The 18,396-nt window shown below is 58.5% G+C and overlaps 1 protein-coding gene and 1 long non-coding RNA gene across 7 annotated transcripts in view; one reads left to right on the plus strand and one right to left on the minus strand.

Annotated features, from left to right (window-relative positions):
* The first annotated feature begins 887 nt into the window (after positions 1 to 887).
* LOC138425361 (uncharacterized) lies at positions 888 to 2,429 on the plus strand. Its single transcript, XR_011251187.1, has 3 exons — positions 888 to 1,149; positions 1,698 to 1,781; positions 2,229 to 2,429. It is a non-coding gene; the product is annotated as an uncharacterized lncRNA (long non-coding RNA).
* A 4,037-nt stretch (positions 2,430 to 6,466) lies between these two features.
* RREB1 (ras responsive element binding protein 1) overlaps positions 6,467 to 18,396 on the minus strand; it is a 160,500-nt gene continuing 148,570 nt past the window's right edge. For 5 of the 6 annotated variants that reach the window (XM_069564003.1, XM_069564004.1, XM_069564002.1 and 2 more), the window contains exons 11-13: positions 13,656 to 13,817; positions 8,233 to 9,039; positions 6,467 to 7,248 (exon numbers count right to left, since the gene is read on the minus strand). In XM_069564003.1, coding sequence (XP_069420104.1) covers positions 6,737 to 7,248; positions 8,233 to 9,039; positions 13,656 to 13,817 — 1,481 coding nt within the window. In that variant the 3' untranslated portion in view covers positions 6,467 to 6,736. The remainder of the gene's footprint in view (positions 7,249 to 8,232; positions 9,040 to 13,655; positions 13,818 to 18,396) is intronic. The other variant, XM_069564005.1, reaches the window with a different exon arrangement.

The raw sequence follows: 18,396 nt of genomic DNA on the forward strand, positions 1-18,396 counted from the left end.
GCAGGGCCCGGGCTGAGAACCCTGTGTATTCCCCCGTGGGGTCTGCACGGCTACCCCTGGCGGTGGGCACCATGGTTACCCCCTCCTCAGGGGTGAGGGAGCAGGCAGGAGGCAGCCTCGCAGCCAGGCCCGGCTCTCAGCCCTTCCCGCGCTCCCCCTGCACCCCAGCACAGGGGCGGGCAGCTGCTGCACCCTCAGGCAGGGGGACCCCCAGCCCAGGCGTGCTGCCTTCCATCCGCCCCCCGAGTGAGTTCCAGGCGAACACCCCTGCGTCTGAGCTCCTTGCCTGTTAGGCGCTCAGCCGCTCAATCGTGTCTGGCTCCTTGCGACCCCATGGCCTGTAGCCCGCCAGGCTCCTCTGTCCAAGGGATTCTCCAGGAAGAATACTGGAGTGGGCTGCCATTCCATCTCCAGGGGATCTTCCCCGGCCGGGGATCGAACCCAGATCTCCTGTGTCTCTTGCGTCGGCAGGAGGACTCTTCACCACTAGCCCCACCTGGGCTTCCCTGGGGGCTCAGTGGTAAAGACTCTGCCAGCAGTGCAGGGGACCCGAGTTTGATCCCAGGGTTGGGAATATCCCCTGGAGGAGGAAATGGCAACTCACTCTAGTGTTCTTGCCTAGAAAACCCCATGGAAGAGAGAAGCCTGGGTGGCTTACAGTCAATGGGGTCACAAAGAGTCGGACACAAGGTCGTGACTCAACCACCCACCATCAGACCCTCACTAATAGGGTGTCAAGTAAGTTGTCTTTCAAACACGTGCTGTTCCTTCCGCTTCCACAAGAACCCAGAGCAGCCAAAGTCCCAGAGACAGAAGATAGGTGCTGCGGGCTGGGGGCTGGGGGCTGGGGGCTGGGGGCGGGTACAGGGATGAGTGTCTCATGGGGACCGAGGTTCAGTCTGGGAAGAGGAAGACTTCCACGGAGGATGGGGGTGATGGCTGCACCACGTGAATGCGTCTAATGCCAGACTTAAGCTCTCGGGAAAAGGTCAAGTTGACAAACTTTATGCAGTTATTCTGCCACACAGGAGAACGCACGCTGTGTGAGAAGCAGCAGCAAGAGGAAAGCAGCCCTTAATCCTGTTTCCGGGGTTGGGAAGGCAGTGACGGCAGGCATCGGACCTGCCCTGCTTGGACCTAAATTTAAAGGTGCGGAGGGGCTGATGGGTCTCCCAGTAGGTCAGGAACACGGACCTTGGAGTCAGGCGAGTTAGCGCACCATTTACAGACCTTGGCTCCAGCGAGGGCTGAATCCGATAAGGTCGGAGGTGGGAGGAGTGGGGCGGTGATTGGCACAGACGGTGAGGGATGTGTTTGAGTCCCTGACCCCCTGTCTGGGGACGCAATCAGAAATCAAGGCCAGGGCCACCTGGGTTAATGTCCACTCGGCCCATCAAAGCCAGTCCTGTCCAGGAAGAGTGGCCGGGCTGCGTTGGGAGCTGGACATCCCCGGGCCCCCCCTGCACCGGGACAGTTGTGTGTGGACGCGGCGCCTGGGGCTCCGGCTCCCTGTGCTGCCCCTGGCCCTCACCCGCGTCTCAGGGCACCCAGACAAGGATGAGGGCTGGAGGTCGGGGGAGGGTGCGGGAGTCACAGTGGGGACCGACCCCAGACTCACATGGCCCTGGCACCAGCCACTTCCTGGAAACGGGGCAGGAACAACCAAGGACTTATTTCCTTTCTCTTCTCTTGGCAAGGTACCCTCTACTGAGTTTAAGGGAAAAAAAGAAGAAACAAAAAGAAAAGGTTACTTTAAAAACACAAGTGAAGCCTCCTCTTGTGTGAGTTCATTCTGAGGACCGGGGGCGGGGCTGACCTCTGCGCTCTGACCTCTTGCCGGTCAGGGGTCTGACATGCCCTCTCCTCCTGTTGGCTCCGCTTGAGCACACAGCCTAGATGGGCCCCTTGTCAACAGCTGCCCCCGTTGGCTCCAGGCCACCTCCTGGGGGTCTCCGTGCAGCCCCCCGCCTGCCCGGGTCCTGGGCCCCGCCAGTGCACTCACGACCCCTCTCTGCTAGGACCCGGCCTCTCCCAGTCCATCCTGCTGCAGCGGCTTCCGCGGGGCCAGGCTGTTCCCAGAACCTTTCCTGTGGGGGCCTCCCCAGGCGCGGCCCTGGTGGGTGACTTCCTCGGGGCTGGCGGCCCACCCCCTCGAGGCTGCTCCGCCTTTGGACTTGGCTTGACTATCCGTTTCCCGCGTCTCACCGTGAAAACCCGCCTCCCCACAGGGAAAGGCCTCTCCCGTCTTGTTCCTCGTTTTGGCCCCCAGGGCCAAGGTCAGCGCCGGGCAGACGGCGGGGGCCCGGGCTGCGGCTGGTTAACTGGACCCTGGAGAAAAACGAGCAGAAACCGCCCCTGAAGCTCCATTCAGTTCAAGGCCTCGTCCTTGTCTTGGTCGGTGCAAAAGTAAACTGAGCTTCACACGTGAACGTCTCTGTTTCCCCATCTCTCAGAGGGCCCGAGGGAGGGGAGGAGGCTGAACGGGAAGCAGGGCTTGCTGCAGGCGGCCTTCGCTTCTCTGGGGCCACCTGTGCCCGACCAGGCTTCTCTGCAGGGGCAGTGGGAAACCTGAGCCCACGTGTTTACCTAATGAGCACGTCACCCTGAATGCTGAGGCTCACGACAGAAATCGCCCTGAGAGGCCAAGTACACACTCTGCCGGCAACGCCCGCTCTGCAAGGCCCGCGGGCTCCAGCCTGCAGGATGGGCCCTCCCCTCCTGCCCAGGGTTGGCGGGAGGTGGGGGCCTGCAGGAGGGGCCCGCAGCTTGCTCCCCAGAGGGAGGGGGTCAGCTCAGAACCCCAAGCAGGGGAGGTGACGGGGCAGATGAACGTTGTCTCCTTTCTAAGGAACGGGCTTGCGCTTTTGAGAGGTCCTATCTTGTAAGCTGCTTTCAGCACTGCCCGCCCAGGGCTGGACCCGACACACACACACACACACACACACGGACACACGGACACACGGACACACACACGGACATGTGGGCATTTCCTGGAGTCTGCACCCCATCTTGGGCATCCTATTCCAAAGGGGCTGACCCTTCGCCCTTCACATTGACCACGTATGGTCCTGGTTCCCAGCCAGGAACGACCCCACCCACAAAGAAGCGGGGTGGCTGTCAGCACGGCTCAGTGGCCCCCACGACTGGACAGGTCGGAGGGCTTGCTTCCTGTGAGCTGCTTGTCTATGCAAGTCACTCCCGAGTTATTTGGTTGTATTAATACGACTTAGGACTCCTCACTTCATCTCCCCACAATCAGTCTCCTGAGGCTGGTGTGTGTAATATGGGGGTACAGCAGCGGGGGTGGGGGTCCCTGACATCGGGACCTGGAGGCCTGAAGGACCCGAGCACTCAGCGCTCAGAACTGTGACACGGTCACCTTGCTGGAAACGTCTACAACCAGCTTCCCCGAACCCCGCTTCCTTCCGAACTGCTTTAAGACCCACTCTGGGCTTACAGTGTGAGCCCAGTGAGCATTGGCCCTTCAGTGGCTTTGTGACAGCAGATCCCAGCAGAAGCAAACGTGGCTTCTAACTAGCTCTGTCCCCCGAGCCCTGGGGTCACCGTGCTGTCCAGGCCCCTGCCCACACCAGCAGGCCTGAGTCACGGGAGCTCTCCACCCAGGGGACAACTCAACCCCACACAGCCCGACTGGAGGGGGAGCTGCCGCCACCGACCACTCGGGGCCCTGAAAAGATCCCCCCAGGTGGGCGAGGACATGGCCCGAGGCTGAGATGCTGCCTGGGTGAGGGCTCTCGTCGGAACCCCAGCTGCCCAGCGGGCAGCAAGCAGGCCTGAGGTTCCCCCACCCCCCCGCCACAGATGCCCTGGGCAGAGGCCCGGGTCGGGGACGAGCTCACAGGACCACAGCAAATCAAAGGATGGCCGCGGGACCGGCAACCTGCCGTTTTTAAAATATAACATTTATTGCTTTTAGATGGTTTGATACAGAACAGCGTTTCTTCTCATTTTGAATTTGGAAGTACTATACAACTGGATACAAAGAGCAATGAGGAGTACCAAGACCGAACTTGTGATTCTCTGTTCATGTGGCATCAACCAGTTTTGTACACAACATGTAGCAGCAGTTTTTTAAGTTCCCTTTAGAAAAATATGAATTCTACACGTTTATTATTGTTTCCTGTTTAATGCATGGGCTGAAATCACTAGGATCAACTTCCTTCTGGAGGAAAGAGAGGAACAGAGCGTGGAAAGAACGGTGAAACTTTCTGAAACAAACGGGCATCCGACTGCCACACAGCTTCCCCTGGGGGCTGGTGGGAAAAACAGCCCCGGGTTTTTGTTTTGTTTTCACAGCCGGGAGTTTCATGTAGTGATTGAATCTCAGCATCGTGTTCATAAATCAAAGAGAAAAAACAAAAGAGAGAAACTTGCACCTCAAAAAACTTTTCAGAAGATCCATATATATATATTTCTTTTTTTTTTTTTGTAAAAGCCCTGAGAGAAGGAGAAAAAGAATCAAACAAAATGTATAGGAACAAATTAGCTGGACATGCAAACTAAGCTATGATTCACCCAGAGTTTAAACAAATCACAAATTTCACAGTTTAATATTGGGGGAGGGGACAGAACAACAAACAAATGATACATCTCTCAACCTCGCTAATAAAATGTGGCAAGACCTTATCGACTACGAGGGTACAGATGAAGGCTAAATAAAGCTTTAAATCAATAGTGATTATTGCAAGCGGCTGCCTTGGCCGCGGTGCCGGGCTGGTTCCGGCTACATCTCACCCCAGCGCAGAGTTAACTCGTGGCTTCTCCCCACAACGTTCCGAGTTTTAGTGTGGAGAGCTGCAAAGGAAAACAAAACACCCAAATAATAACAATGAAAATAACAACAATCGTCATAAAAAATTAAGGGATGAATGAACTGGTTTTAGGTAAGCACACCACACTTGGTATGAAGTGATACGGGGCAGGGGCGGGGCGGGGGGGGGGTGTCATTGGTTCTGATTCGTCTTCATCTAAAGTAAATAAAACCTCATTTAAAACTGGTTCACACATCCCTAATACAGTTAAAAATCTTAATATACCTCAACCTTTCTCCTTTCACATGCAAAGATACCGCTTTTTCATCACGTCAAGAATACACAGCTTCCTTTGAAGTCTGGGCAGTTGGATTTTGGCCACCAGGAGTGGGTGAGGAAGTGGAGGGTGGGGGTCCCTGTGGTGGGCACAGGTCTGAGGACAGAGGAGCCCTGGGTCCCGGGGCGGGGGGGAAGGGCTGAGGCACTGAGGCTCGGGGGGGGGGGGGGGGGGTCCCGGCTAGAGGACAGGCCGCTGAGCACAGCCCAGCTACAGTAGGGTCAGTTTCCAGTCACTGCTGGCAGCTACAGTGAGGGGGTCTATTGCCTGCATACGATGCTCATGAAAAGAAAATCCACCTCTGTGCACCCAGGGGCTCGAACGACTCAGAAACTAGAGACACGTGTTTCTCTTCAAGCACCAACCCCGGATTACAGGAAGGTAGACAGGCCCCTATTCTCCCTCCTCCATCTCGCCGGTGCAGTCTTGTTACCAGTAGTAGAATTCCCTTGCTCTGCAAAGGACAGGGGTGCCAGCGGGCGAGGCCTGGGCTGGGTCTGGCAGGAAGACCTGGCGAGCAGTGGGTCCTGCCCCCGGCTTCTCTGGAGGCCCCCGGCGCCCACCGTGCCTCCTCTTCCCTCCCCATTGCCCCCCGGCCCCCCAGGAGCGGGCAGAGGACCATGGGGCCCCTGCTGGGTGCTGCAGTCACAGAAGAGAGGCGTGTCTAAGTACAGTAGAAGAGCTGCCGCCCCAGGGGGCCTGGCAGAGGCTGCGGGCGGACGCTCACGCGGGGGAGCCTGGGCGGGGGCGGCCCAGGTCTCCCAGGACAAATATTGCCCATTTGTTTCTGCTGACTGCAGAGACCAGCAAATTGATGAACTACAAATAATAATAATAATAATAATATTATTAATACATATACCGAAAAGGGTGGGGGTTGGGGGCAGGAGTCAGATATATGACACCTGTGCATGTTTCCCGCAGGTTCAGTTGCCAGGGGGACTCTCCTCTGTCTGGAAACTGCAGCAGTAACGGCGTGTCTAACGCTGAGAGAGTGGAAATGTGTCCCAGGCCGAAGCTAGACTCTTTCCTGGTTTTGGCTTGAACCAAACTGGAAACCTTCATGAGCCACACCCTGCAGTCCACCGAGGACCCAATCTCAGCTCCACCACGCAGCAAACAGAAAGAAAAAGTCTGAGAAATGAGCATCTCATCCACATTTCCTCTGGGAATTTACATGGAATTCGCGTCACTTTCTTCCAGTTATTGGCCATAGATATCCAAGGGCATGTTTTTTTTTTGTCTGTTTCCAGCTCACAGAACAAACGTGACTATCACAGATTCGCAAAAACAAGCTCACACACACCAACACAGAAGGTAATGTTAATGCTTAAATGAAAAGGTCCTCTCCAAATAATTCATTAAAATATTTGCTTTGTTTTTCAAAAAGTCGTTTTGGAAACACATAACACCCAGGACGACACCAAGGGCTGTAAGTAGTTAAGGCACTCGAATCGCTGGTGCGGCCCTTCCCCGCAGTCTGTAAGGCATGGCACCTGGTGGGCGGCTGCCCCCTCTCTCTCCGGCCCCCCAACAGCCGAGGGGCACCGAGGGCACCTCGGGAAGCAGATTCAGGGCGCTTTGCTCTGCTGGCTCTCGTCTGCGTGCTGGGGGGCGGGCCGGGTCGTCATTCCAGGCCCAAGAGCGAGGCGCTGTCGGCAGTGGGCAGGAGGGGGTGGGCAGACCTGCGGCCCGGCAGCTCCAGCAGGTCCTGCAGGAGGCCCGCGGGGCTCTCCCGGCCGGGGTCGCCCTGGGGCGCTGGCTCCCGGGGGCTGCCTGCAGCGGCGGCCCTGGGCGCGCTCCTGCCGGCCGCTGCCTGGCTGGCCCCCGCCGTCCGCGCTGCCGCCCGCTCCTCCCGGCGGCCGGCGTCCTTGGCGGCCAGGCTCTCCCTCCGGCTCCGCGTGAGTGCCACGTGGGTGCTGGCGTGCAGGCCCGCGTCCCCCTCGCCCTCTGACAGGGGGTGCGCGCCGCTGTGGGCGGACTCGCTCTCGCTGTCCTCCTCCGCGCGCTCCTCGCGGTCGCTGTCCTTGCCGTGGTGCTTGGCGTGCCGGGCCTTCTGGTGGACCCGCTGGTGGCGCACCAGGCTGTGTTTCAAGGTGAAGGTCCGCTCGCAGGTCTGGCACTTGTAGGGCCTCTCTCCTGGGGAACCAGAGGGAATCAGGGCTGCGAACCCGGCCGCCCACGACCACCGCCCAGCTCCGCCCAAGCACAGCCAAGGCCCGAGGGGTAGCCTGGTGGGCCGCCGAGCCCCCGGTCCGCTCACAGGAGCCTCCTCTGTCCCAACCACAGCACAGGATGGGGAACAGGGCTGCAGGGAACTTCTCCTCAGCCTCGGTCCAGACTGCTTTCTCAATCCCAATCCAGGACCCTTGGGCACACAGGCGCCGGACAGGGCCCCCAGGGCTGGCCCCACTGCAGACTCAGAGCTGCAGACTCGCTGTGCCCGGACGCAGAGCAGCTGAGGGAACCACTAGCCCGGAGCCCACCGACACCACTACTGGGAGCCCAGTGCAGGGCGTCGGCAGGGGATGAAACCTTCTTAGCCACTGGGAGTGGAGGGAAACGGAGACCAAGACACTGGGGAGTCTCCCTGCTCAGCGGGGCAAGGCACAGTGAGTGCGTCCAGGCCTCCTTTCTACCCAAGCAGTGGCCCCTGCAGAGGATTTGTGGCATCAAGCCTAGAGGTGGTGGCTTCAGGAGTGGGGCTGTGCCCGGGGAGCCAGCAGGTGCCCTCTTGGTTCAGCCCCATCAGCCCGGAAGCTGCACGGCCAACCCAGCACCTGCTGGCTGACGGTCACACCTGCGTGCCTCCCTGCAGCGACCTGGGCAACTAGAGCTGGCTGATGGGCACACCTGGGAGCGCCCCCTCCCCGTGACAGGCCCGGGCAAGGAGCCTTGCTCAACTCCTGCCTCACCGCTGCTCCCTGGGCCACCCCACAGCCCTTCCTGGCACCCGTATTCTTCTGGAAGCTTCCAGAAGGGCAGCCATCACCCCCCTTTCTAGAGACAGGGAGACTGAGGTGCAGAGGGCAAAGAGGCTGATCAGAAGGTTCTGGAAAACACCACTACCGCGGCGGCCAGCTCCGGCCCTGCCCCCCCCCCCCGCCTGCCCCGCCCCCTCACCTGTGTGCGACCTCATGTGCCGCGTCAGGTCCTGCAGGGACCAGAACCTCTTGCTACACACGCTGCACACCTTCTTCCTCTTGTCCGCCTTGCTGGCTGCGCTCCTGGGCGCGTCTGTCTTTGGCTTCTTGTCATCATCACTCTTCTCCAGCGGTCTTTTCTCGGCGGGGCCCTCCCCGTCTGCGTCACCGTCCGCGTCCGAGGGGCCCTCGGCTGCCTCGTTCTGCTTCTCCGCTGGGGCCTCGGGCGTGGCCTCCGCCTCGGCTGGGGGCTCGGGGACTGGGGGCTCGGGGGCAGCCGGGTGCGACCCCTCGTGCTCCCGGGGCGGCGCGCTCTCGTCACTGGGCTCCTCGCGGTCGTGGGCCTTGCGGTGGCGGCTGAGGGTCCCCAGGAGCTTGAAGCTCTTGCCGCACACGTGGCAGGCGTGCTTGTGGTCTTGCGCGCCCGCCTCGCCCTCGGCCAGCTTGAAGCCCATCAGCGTGCTGGCGAGGTTGAGGTCCAGGCTCTTGTTGCTGACTGTGTCCTCCTCGGGGCCGTCAGCGGCCTCGGCCGGCTCCTCCTCCGCACACTCCTCCTCCCCCTCCTCCTCCTCCGTGGGCTGTGCGTCCTCTTCTTCGGGCTGCGCGTCCCCCTCCGCCGCCACCTGCTCCGCCTCCTCCTGCGCGCCCCTCGGGGGGTCCTCCGGGGCCGGGGCCGCGGCCGGGCTGGGCTCCGAGGCACCTTCTGGGGTTGGCGCGGGCGGCTCCCGGGCGGTGAGGTCCAGCACTTCGCTGCCGGCCGCCGAGGCCTCTGCGTCCGACTGGCTGTCTGCGGGGCAAGCACGGGGCAGGCTGAGAACCGGGCCCCCAAACACACCCCTTCCGAAGGCTCGCCTGTGACCCACCCCTCGGGACATGTCTCCCAAACCCCAGCAAGGGTTTCTCTCACCCGAATCCTCATCACCCCTTGCATCCCCCAGGCGGGCCTGAGGTTAATTTTAAAAAGGAGCCTCCACGTGGGCGCACACACAGGCAGGGGGTCCCAGGCTGCCTGCGCCTGCGACCCCTGCCCTCCCCTCCACCCCTGGAGCCGGGTGCCCCCCACCCCCACCCACGGGAACACACAGGGATGCTCCGGGTCCCCAGGGGCGGGCGAGCGGCTCAGGGCAGCCAGACAGAAAGGACCGGGAGAGGACAGCGGGCGCATTCCAGAGACTCGCAGCGCGAGGGAGGTTGAGGAAGCCGAGCGGGAGAAGTTATTTTCCAGAGCAGAGAGCCGTATACACATGCAGCAGACAAAGGACCAAGACCCCCCTCCATGGGATCTGGGGAGGGGCTCACAGGCCGCGGCCCAGGGCCAGAGTTCGGTGTCTGCGGCCCGCACGCTGCCACCTGGCGGCTGGTCTCCGGGAGAGCGCGCGGGCGGCAGGAGACCATGCGCAGCTGTGGGCCCCCTGGCTGCTGTCGGGACCCGGGTAGGGAGCGGAGACGCTTCCCGTCTCTCGGCTGGTTCCTACCTGTCCACTCTCCACAGCAAAACCAGATGTGGACAGTCCGCCGGTTTCTATCGGCCTTCTTAAGGGCTGGCCCCCTGGGAACACTGTCGACACCCAAGAGATGACGGTATTGATCAAAAACACCATCTCCTCGCCATTCTGGTCAAACAAGGTCTTAGCCCCTATCCATCATGAGCTGTGACGGTGAAGCTGAAGCTTGCTGAGCCCAACTTTTAACTACAGGTACCACGGCCGGGGTACCGCTGCGGCAGCAGGCTGACAGAACCCATTCTGCGGCACAGACACGGCTTGCGCCGCCCGTTCTCCGAGCCCGGGTTCACACACCGAACCGGGCCCCTCCCCTGCCGCGCGCAGACCGGCACCACGCCGGCCGGAGGCACAGGCTCTGTGCTCCGCCGTCAGGGCAGCCCTGGGCTGGCGGCGAAGCAAAGGCATCGGCCCCACCAAGGCCCGATACACGGCTCTCCCGCTTCCTTCTCTCCGTTGGTTTCACTCTGACTACTTTTCGGCAGCCACCGTGCAAGTATCTCAGAAGGTTTCAGAAGGAAGCAAGTGATTGTGGGGTGAGTATAAAATTTCTGACAATAAATGGCTTTTGGCAATTACCCCCAAAATTAAAGAAGACTCCTGAGATACATACATATATACACGCCCACACCAACATCTAGGCCATTTTCCAAGGAAAAATCAGATGCTCATTTTCTTTAAATTGCTCCGAGAGCACCTTTTACATGGATTTTGGTGTAAACTTCAAAATAACAAAGTGCAGAATGCTTGGTTTCCGATTTATTGGTTCGGTGGGTAGTTACATTACAGGTGTGTCAGGGGGAAGCCACGGGGGGTGTGTGTGTGTAGTTACTTCCTGTCTGTCCCAGAACATTCTAGGCTGTCCCACTAGTCACTGTTTTTCTTTTTCACCAAAAGAACATGGGTTATTTAAGATTTCGACTGCAGTAGAATATATTTAAGATGATAAACTAAGTGAATTCTAAAACCAAACCCAAGTGTTCTGACCGCGGGGCCTTCCTCAGCGGGGGTGATGCTCTCTGAAGGCAGCAGAGGCCAGCTCGGTTCCTCTGGGGAGCTTGGCCGCCTTCTGCCCGACGTCCACCAGGGGGCGTTTTCAGTAGCCGGGCCCTTCCAGTTGCAAGCCACTCCAGGAGTTTTCTTGGCAATCCTCGGGCTCAAGGACGTTTTAACTTCTTGGGTCTCGTGGACGCACAGCGTACAAGGCCAGGCCCTACGCGACCTCGCCCTCCTCACCACGCACCCTCCCCAAATGCAGGCGGCTGAGCTGATGACTTTTGTAAGCCATGTGGCTTTAAACATTTTCTGTTCCTGTCAGCCAGGCCCTTGTTTGTGACACGAATCTAAGAAAAACTGCTAGAGGAAGCAGACAGACTCTGAAGGCACTGGTAGATAAGAACCCCAAAGCTCCTCCCGTGTGAGAGTGAAGACCTCCGTGTCAGGTCAACAAGTAAACATCTACTGCTTCTGAGAAATCTCACGCTCTCCAACTGAGCTGACATCCTACAACCTAAACATCCATCTGCCTGGGCAGGGGAGAGGCCGGGAGGAAGGGGCCCCACCCACACGGGCACGAGGGGCTTCAGGTCAGCGAAGGGGGCCACCTTGAAGCGACAGTTTCAAAACGCCCATGCTGGGGAGTTCCCTGGCTTTGACTTCGGTGGGGCCTGGTTCAACCCCTGGTCAGGGAAGTTAAGATTCCAAAGGCCGCGCAGCCCGGCCAAAAAACGCGAAAAAACTTCACACTCACATTGATTTGAAAAATCACCCGCAGGTGCCCGCAAACAGGAAGGCTGCGACAAGGATCACCTGAGGAAGACCCAGGAGCAGCCTCCGCGGGGACAAAGTGCACCTCAGTCTCAGCCTGGCTCTGAACAATCAACACGTCCCTTTCAGCTAGCACTGCCCCATCCCAGCACTGTCCCCGTTCCTCTGGGGAAAATCTACGGCGAACTGCGGTGGGGGACCTTCTGTGATTGAGAAAGTCAGACCTACGTTGCAAAACATGTTCTGGGATTTTCAGAAAACGCAACCTAGGCATATAAACATAGAAATCCCTCAAGAACGGCCTGGGTCGTTTCCTGCCTTTGTGTTTTTATGGTTTTTCTCCAAAGCCTGACTTTAAATTTCATGGGAAGGAGCCTGAAAGAAACCTCCACCCTCCATCGCCCTCACCTGGTGTGAAAAGCTCTCGAAAGCACTCAGCTCCTGCTCCCCGACCCTCCTTCTCTCCATCTTCTCTCTCACAGCGGACTGTGACCACAATTACACCAAACCTATATTTTCTCTATGCTGGTTTCCCGTTACAACTCTCACTGAATTTTCTTTTTCCAGAGGCTTTGTCCCTTAAAGGAAACCTATACACCCTCCGGGCAGGGTGGGGGTGAGGAGGGTGCTGTGAGACTTGGAAAAACCAAACTCATAACTGCAGTTTATAAAACAAGTACCCACACCGTGAAGACATGGAGCTGCCCCAAGGCTAAGACTAGCTCCGCGTCTGCAGGAGCCCTGGTTTGGGTGCTCCCTGAGCACACAGCTCAAGATGCTGAACCCAAAGTGTGCATCGTGGCTGTTACACCTGAAGACTCGTCTGCCAGCGTGGGGGCCAAGAGCGCCCCACGGCCCCCTGGGAACCTTGATCGGCTGCAAGAGTGGGGCCGGGAGGAACCTGACGTGGCAGCCGAGGCTCAGACATTGGCAGGGCCATCCGAGCGAAGCTGCACCCTGCCAGCCCAGTGGCCAGCTTCGCGGGGTGAACGGCAGGTCACCCAGCACCATGGGCCCGAGGGCAGCAGTCAGCAAGACTCCGTGAGCGCCCGGACCCCTCTCCACTCAAAGATCCTGGCCAGTCACGTGGGCCTGGAAGCCGAGGGTCTGACCGCGGCCGAGGGCGTGGCCAGGGTGTCTCGGGCCTGTCTCACTGGCTGGGGGGAAGCGTGGCCCCGAGAAGAGGTTCCGCGGCCCCCCAACCCCGTCTCTGACCACACGGACGAGGCGGCCGGGGGCTACCGCCGGCCCTCCAGTCCATGCTCACTCCCAGGAGAGGGGGACCACCGCCCCACTCAGCCTGAGGGCAGGAAGCATGGGACACAGTGACCAGGTAATAGCCGGAAAACACACCTGGGGGGGGGGCGGGGAATCTCCTTGGCTTCAAAAAAGGGAAAAAGTCAAGCTTTCGCTATCTGTCAGACTGAACCCACACCTGCAAGACTTACTCAGTATCAGCCCACCAGCCCCGCGTCTGAGCCACCCACAGGCAGCGATGCTTGGTTTTGTTTTGGGGGGTGAGGGACACAAACCCCCAGCGGTTGGAGATAATGGAAGGCACTCAACAGAGAACATGAGTAAATACAGAAGCTGGAAGGGAAAAAGGTGGCGGGGGACGCACGGGCAGCCGTTAATTGCTCTGGAGGGCTGGAGGAAGGAAGCACATATCAGCACAGGAGAATAATACCCGGATTCGGAGCAAGCGGAGATGGGATTAAAGAAAGGACATGCACAGTGCTTTCTCAAACAAGACTAAGGTTTTTACTGGGAAGAGAGTTATTGAAAAGAAAACACTCCGCCTGGCCGGCCCCTCCCCATGGGGGGCGGGGCATCGCGGGTTCCTGCAGGACCTTCCCAGCCGGCCCATCCCTGCCCTGTAGGACGCGGCCCAGCTGGGGTTTCCGAAAACACCAGCCCAGCGCTTCCACATCCCTCTCAACCGTGTTCCTACAAAAGAGCGGGACTGCACACCCTCCCGCACCGCCCAGCTCTAGGGGGCAAAGGGCGCGAACAGGCGTGGGGGGGCGGGGAGGGGAAGGTCAGGCCTTCCCCAGCAGATGGGACCCGCGGGCTCCTGCAGGGAAAGGGAGGCGGGCGGCTAAGGGCGCCCCGCTCCACCGCCTGGAGGCACTACCTGTGCTATCACGGGCTCCATCACTCTCTTTTGACTGGGGGATAAGCCCGTTTCTTCTCAGGGAACAGGCGGTAACTCCGTGTTTGCGCAACTGGTGTCGTTCACAGTTAGATTTGGTGGAAAAGAAGGCACCGCATTTTTGACAAGGGAAGGGTTTCTGACCTGAATCGGGGGAAAAAAAATACATATTTACCTGGCTTTCTACTGCAGCGAAAAAGGAAAGTCTGCTTCCGGTTCCTTCTCCGGGGATCACTGGCATTGGTTCCCACCCCCCACCCCTTTCAAGAAAATAAAACACAGTAAGAAATGTACACGGAGAACTTCAATAAGGCAAACGACCACCCTCCCTCATCCCGACTGGGATAAGGTATTTGTCTTTAAAACACTGAAAGATAACGATGAAAGCAAGACACATATCTTTAAAATAAATCTCACAATTTAAAAAAAAATCTTACATAATAACAAGAACAGAGATGAGAGGAGGGACGTGCGCAGGACGCCGACCGTGGCCACCACAGCGAGGATGCCCACGTGCATCCCCAGCGTGGCAGCACTGCAGAAGCGGGGCAGGATGGAGGGCCATCTTCAACCCCTGGGGGTCTCTGGGGGGTCTGACCCGCCCACCTGGACAGGAAGAGCTGAGTCCTGGACTTCCCAGGGTGCCTCCTGTGGGACCTCTGCTCAAGGGTCCTGTGGCTCTAGCCAGCCAGACGGGGGTGGAAGGGGGGTGTCGGGTCTGCCCCCTCGCTTTACACTCTTGCCCGTGGGAGATGAGGGGCCACCAGGGACGAGTCTCCCCAGGGACCACGTGCTTCACTCAGCACCCTGAGTGTGAAGAAGCTGGGTCCCCGAGCACCCCACCAACCTGCCTGTCCTGGCCACTATCTGCTGTGACCAGCACCCCCTCCCCTTCCATTAGGACTCCTTCTGGGGGCTCTACAGCGCCTGATCTGTGCCTGCAAGGATGGACGCACGGCAGAGCCAGGGCACAGAGTGACGCCAAAAGAGAAGGAAAGAAGAGGGCAGGTGGGGAAGGGAGGGGGTGGGCTTCAGGACACGGGGGTGGGCTACTGTCTGCTGCCTCACTGGAGTCCTCTGCTTTCCCCAGCTGCCACGTTCCAAGGTCGCAGCTTCTGAGGTCACTGGGAAAAGGCTTTGTGTAGCAACAAACAGGGCTCACTGCTCTCTTGTGACCCCAGGGCTGCCCTGGTTGGACACACACACACATACACCACACACACACACACACACACACACACCCGGGTCAGACAGACAGAAAGACACCCGCCCCCCTGCCCCCAAGGCAGCCAGCCAGCACTGCTCCCTCAACCCGCCGTGGGGGCTGGTCTTCCATTTAGAGTCTGATTCGCATCACCAGGCCCCAGAGCCAGTGCAGGCACACGCACCCACACACCTGGGGAATGGACAACACGGACCTGTTGCCCGGGATCCCCAGGACTGGAAGGACTCGCACTGCCTGAATCCACACACCCCAAGTTTGAGCATCAGCGGTAGCCAAAGAAAGGGACGTCCACTCCCTTCTGAGAGATGGTTCCAGACTGCTGGTAGAAGTTTTTAAATACAGATGTCTAGAACCATTACAGACAGTGCAATTAGAAGGACGGGTAAGTGGAATCAGAAACCAGTCGTGTGCGGGGCTTCCCTGGGGGTTTGGCGGTAAAGAATCCGCCTGCCAGTGCAGGAGACCGGGGTTCGATCTCTGGTCCGGGAAGGTCCCACACACCGCTGAGCAGTGAGGCTCGAGGGCCACAACCTCTGAGCCTGTGCTCTGGCGTCCAGGAGGCACGCCTCCCGAGCCCACATGCCTCAATCCTGTGCTCTGCAACCAGAGAAGCCAGCATAGTAAGAAGCCAGTGCATCGTGGCTGGAGAGCAGCCCCACGCGCTGGGACTAGAGAAAAGCTCGTGCACAACAACGAAGACCCAGCACAGCCGAAAATTTTAAAAACAGTTACTCTAGGGAGCTCCACGTGGGCCTGAGAGGATGAACTGGAGAACCCGTGCTTCACAAACTTTGCAGGTGTTTTGTGCTAAATTTATAAAAATTCCCATGTTAAAAAAAAAGAGAAAGTCATGCTTTTTGTGTGAAGACGAGTTGTCAAGTATTTTAGTTTTCTTTGTGTGTGTGCCCTTCAAATTACTTTTCACTAAATGTCAAACCTAATGTTTAATAATTATTCAGGCTCTGTTGTAAGGAAGAAGAAAATATTTTCCCTTTAACATTTCTTTCTCCAAGGGGAATACAATCACTGACTCAGTCTCCCTGAGTCAGGCCAGTGTGAAAACAAGAGAAACAGGCCCGAGAAGAAACCAGGTCAGAAGCTGTGACTGTGAGCTGTGATCTCGTTCTTGATTTCAAACAGAGCGGCTGGCTTCTTGCTTCTCCCTACTATCTGAGGTACTCTACGATCTCCACGCTAGTAAACGTTTCAAGAGCCAGGCGGATGTCTCAATAATGAGGAAGATGCATGCTAAGGCTAAGTTTACAAACCAACTCAATGACCTGGAAGTATTGTATCCAATTAGGAAGATTCCCAAAGTGACAACCAACAGGAGCCTTTAAAAGTCCCCCTTTCACTGTGTAAGTCACACATTTTAAACAGCAGCGTGCCCTGCAGACTGCATGGACAGAGGAAACAAGAGCCCTTCTAGTATGTTGCTGTCACAGTCTTCAGAAAAGCCTTGCTGACTGGTGATCCGTATGGAAGGTACCTGACGATTTCATCCATTTGGTAACAGGCACAGAAGACTGCGTCAGAAGGGCTGTTTCTAAATGCACCTGTGACCACAGGCAGCTGCCTTCGCACCAAAGACCTATAACATCCTTCGACCCACGCTCGCGGTGTCAGAACAGTCAAGAAATGAAGACAGAAATTTTACAAGAGGCACATGGCGCTGTCTGGCAGCCAGGGCAGGAGGGAATAAAGGGTGAACGCCCAGAGTAAGTGTGATGACCTGCCTTCGCCCCCTCAGCCAGCCCTCCATCGCCCTCCTGCCCCCGGGTCTCTTTCTTTCAGGATCGGGCAGAGATGACGCAGGGCTGGCCAGGAAGACACTCCCAGAGCTGCCTCCTAAGAAAGTGAAAAGCAGTCAAACCCCAGCGAGGCTGGGAGAGCTTGCCACACTGAGGTGTGCATCCCACTGGGAGCGCTCTCCACACTGAGGCACGCATCCCACTGGGAGCGCTCTCCACACTGAGGCGTGCATCCCACAGACTCCAGCCCAACGTGGTGTCTGTGAACAGAGGGTGGGAGAGGTAGGTGGGATCCAGGCTGGCAAGAAAGATCAGTGAGACCAACCACGAGGAAGTGGGCGAGGCCAGGGACTAGGACTGGCAGAGCTGGAGGCACCTCAGCCCTCACAGGGTCCCGACGCTCCATTTCACCAGAAGGAAGTCGGGTGGGGCTGAAATGAACCATTTTCTGGCACTGTCTCTTCTACCTGTAGCCTGAAAACACACGGGACGCTCACAAGGGGAAAAGGCGGAAACCAGTGAGCCATCTTCTGAAGAGGCGGACTGGTTAGGCTGAGAGGAAGGAGCCAGGGTGGCCCCCCTTAACTAGATGCCTCGGGCCAGCAGGGGAGTGGAAGGAGGAAGGAGCTGAGTGCAGACTGAGCCAGGACACGGAATGTGCCAGCCACGCCAGCTTCCTCCTGAGACACGGCTCCTAGAACCTGAGCCACGCAGAGAAAGTGCTGAGACCACACGCCCCTTGCCTGAGCAGCAGCGAACCCCCGGCTGGACACTCAACCCTGGGCTGCTTAATGCTGCCTGTTTAGGTGGCGGGATGGCCTGCAAACATGTTTGGGAGACCCTGCAGAGATGTCGGAATTCGCTGTCCCTGCTGCTGAACGCTCCCTAAAAGCACTAAGCAGCTTGATGCAGAGATTGCCTCTGGAAGCTGAGACTGTGAAAGAGCAGAGGAGGGCAACCGAGCCCACGGGGCGCTAACACCATCCTGTCAGCAGCTCGGGGTCCACAGCCACGCTACACCTTGTCTCAAACCACCTCCACATCCTGTGCCTTGGGGATAGGTCAGGACACGCACGACCCCCATATCCTCAGACAGGGCAGGGGCGGCAGTAGGGGACCCGGCCAGGCTCCCAACCCAGGACCACCAGAACGCCTGCAGGCCAATCACTCAACCCTCCCTGAGCCTCGGTCTCCTCTGGGCAAGATGGGGACAGCACGGCCCTCACGGCCCATCCCCAAGACGAGCTCTGGACGGCTGCTCTGCCCGCCAGAGACGAGGCCTGCGATGCCCACGGCAGGAACACAGGGCAGACAGACAGGGACAGTGACCCCAGGGGCGCGGTGACTGAGCGGAGAAAACAAGGTCACACCTGCTCCCGCCCGCCCTGTCTCCCACTCCCCTCTCCCCCGCCTCCTAATCTTAAACCAAGAGGACGCCTGGGCACTTTATGGGAACTCCTACCAGACGCCTGCAGAGACTTGGCACAAGTCTGGAGAGGAAGTACCCGCCGTACGGTCCACTCAGGGAGACCGTGGGCTTCCCGGGAAGAGAACAGAACATTCCAGAGCCAGGGGGACGTGCTGGACCCGGGGGAGGAGTGAGCGGGCAGGCAGCGCCGGTTCCTCAGACCCCGTCTGCCGAGAAGTCGGGAGAGGAGTGTTCACTTCTCAAAGACCCTGCGGGTGACAGGCGGGCGCCACCCCAACAGGGCGGCAAGAGACTGCCGTGGGGGGTGCCTTCTGAGAA

This window comes from Ovis canadensis, chromosome 20, assembly GCF_042477335.2.
Source record: "Ovis canadensis isolate MfBH-ARS-UI-01 breed Bighorn chromosome 20, ARS-UI_OviCan_v2, whole genome shotgun sequence".
Lineage (NCBI taxonomy): Eukaryota > Metazoa > Chordata > Mammalia > Artiodactyla > Bovidae > Ovis > Ovis canadensis.